General features: G+C 39.5%; 1 protein-coding gene across 1 annotated transcript; it reads right to left on the bottom strand.

Moving 5' to 3' along the window:
- Positions 1 to 848: 848 nt before the first annotated feature.
- Positions 849 to 1,731, bottom strand: LOC118008141 (hypoxanthine-guanine phosphoribosyltransferase-like). Its single transcript, XM_035001583.1, has one exon. It carries the CDS (start codon positions 1,414 to 1,416, stop codon positions 886 to 888), a length of 531 nt encoding a protein of 176 aa, XP_034857474.1. The 5' UTR covers positions 1,417 to 1,731; the 3' UTR covers positions 849 to 885.
- Between the last annotated feature and the right edge of the window lie 525 nt (positions 1,732 to 2,256).

The raw sequence follows: 2,256 nt of genomic DNA, 5'->3' as shown, positions 1-2,256 counted from the left end.
TTGATTTTGTGAGGAAATTTTTTTTTTCTTTTAAAGAGACAGACTTTATTGTAAGGATTTTTACACTGAAGAATTCAAAATGTGGTAACGTTTTTTTGGAATTTATTGATTTGTATTTAAAAGGAACTGTTGACACAGATTCACCAGAAATCATTGGAATAAGCGCGAGAAAACAGTTAATACTCCCAAAACAGTAAGATAATTCCAAGACATGTGGTTTCTCCAACAGAACAATACTGTAGATGCTGTCACTGATATGAAAACTGACTGCTCCTTACTCTTTTTTTTTTTTTTTTTTAAAGATTTTATTTATTTATTCATGAGAGACAGAGACAGAGACAGAGAGGCAGAGGGAGAAGCAGGCTCCCAAGGAGCAGGAAGCCCGATGCGGGACTCGATCCCAGGACCCTGAGATCATGACCTGAGCCGAAGGCAGACGCTTAACCATCTGAGTCACCCAGGCGCCCGCTCCTTACTCTTCTAAACACACAGTGGTATATAATTAACAATATTAAATCAGTTCTGTTCTTTCCTGAATACATAAAAATTAAAATACCAATTAAGAAACTAATATATCTTCTCTTTAAATGTTTTTTTACAGATACAATTTCAATATTTTCATTCAATAGTGGTGTGGTTTAAGAGATTTTTTTCATTCACAAGTCCAACACTCCACGCTAAAAGAACAGATAGTCTATAGTCTCATATTGCAAATAAAGACTTCAGGAATGCAGCAACGGGCATTTCTAAAATATAAAATGGATAAAATTCTGAGAGGATACACGCAATAAAGCTTTACTAAGCAGCTGGCCACAGAACTAGAACATTCTACTGATGATTCTAATGGGACTCCAGATGCTTCCAAACTCAACTTGAATTCTCATCTTAGGCTTTGTATTTTGCTTTTGCAGTTTCACTAATGACATAAACATGATTCAAATCCCTGAAGTATTCATTATAGTCAAGGGCAAATCCTACAACAAACTTGTCTGGAATTTCAAATCCAACAAAGTCTGGTTTATAGCCAACACTTCGAGGGGTCCTCTTCACCAGCAAGCTTTCGACTTTGACCATCTTTGGATTATGCTCCTTGACCAAGGAAAGCAAGGTTTGCATTGTTTTGCCAATGTCAATTATATCCTCAACAATCAAGACATTCTTTCCAGTCAAAGTTGAGAGATCATCTCCACCAATTACATTGATGTCCCCTGTTGACCGGTCCATTCTGTAGTTCTTCAGTCTGATGAAATCTACAGTCATGGGAATGGATCCATCACTATTTCTGTTCAGTGCGTTGATATAATCCAGCAGATCAGCAAAGAATTTATAGCCTCCCTTGAGCACACAGAGGGCTACGATGTGATGGCCTCCCATCTCCTTCATCACATCTTGAGCAAGCCCCTTGGTCCTGTCCATTATCAGTCCATGAGGAATAAACACCTTTTCCAAATCTTCAGCATAATGATGAGGTATACAGAATAAATAAATCTAGGTCATAACCTGGTTCATCATCCCTGATCACGACGCTGGGGCTGCGGGTCGCCCTTACGGAGCCGGCGGGCGCGTGGGTTGACTGCAGCCTGAAGAGGAGGAAGCCGGCGGTGCAGCGGGGGAGGCGGAGGTTCCACAGAAGGTGCCGACACACGGGAAAGCCCTGTGAGGAAATTTCTTATCGACAACTGATTTTCTTGTTTTTCTTCAGTTTTCTTCTTTCTATTTCCTTGATTTCCGTTCCTATTTTACTCCTTCCCTCTACTTACTTTGAGTTTAATTTGCTCTTTTTCTAGCTTTTTTTTTTTTTAAGATTTTATTTATTTGAGAAGGAGAAAGAGAGAGAGAGAGAGCGCACAATAGCAGGGGGAGGGAGAAGCAGACTCCCCGCTGAGCAAGGAGCCCTGACCTGGGGGGCTCCATCCCAGATGCTGGGATCATGGCCTGAGCAGAAGGCAGAGTCCCAACCAACTGAGCCACCCAGGTGCCCCGTTTTTCTAGATTTTAAAGTGGAAGTTTAGATCATTGATTTTACATATTTCTTCTTTTTCTGATATAACTACCTAAAGCTATAAATTTCCTCTAAGCACTGTTTTAGATTTACCCTACAGATTTTGATAAGGTGTATTTTCATTTTCAACCAGCTGAAAATAATTGCCAATTTTCCTTGATATTTTTTTAACTGCCCATGCATTTTAGAAGTGTATTTTAGAATAATATCCTTATACATTAATATGCATACATATAAGGGATATTCCAGGTGCA

This window comes from Mirounga leonina, unplaced genomic scaffold, assembly GCF_011800145.1.
Source record: "Mirounga leonina isolate KUSES-001 unplaced genomic scaffold, KU_Mleo_1.0 Mir_125, whole genome shotgun sequence".
NCBI classification, from domain to species: Eukaryota; Metazoa; Chordata; class Mammalia; order Carnivora; family Phocidae; genus Mirounga; species Mirounga leonina.
The sequence above is the reverse complement of the archived record's forward strand: the minus strand, read 5'-3'. Positions and strand labels throughout refer to the sequence as shown.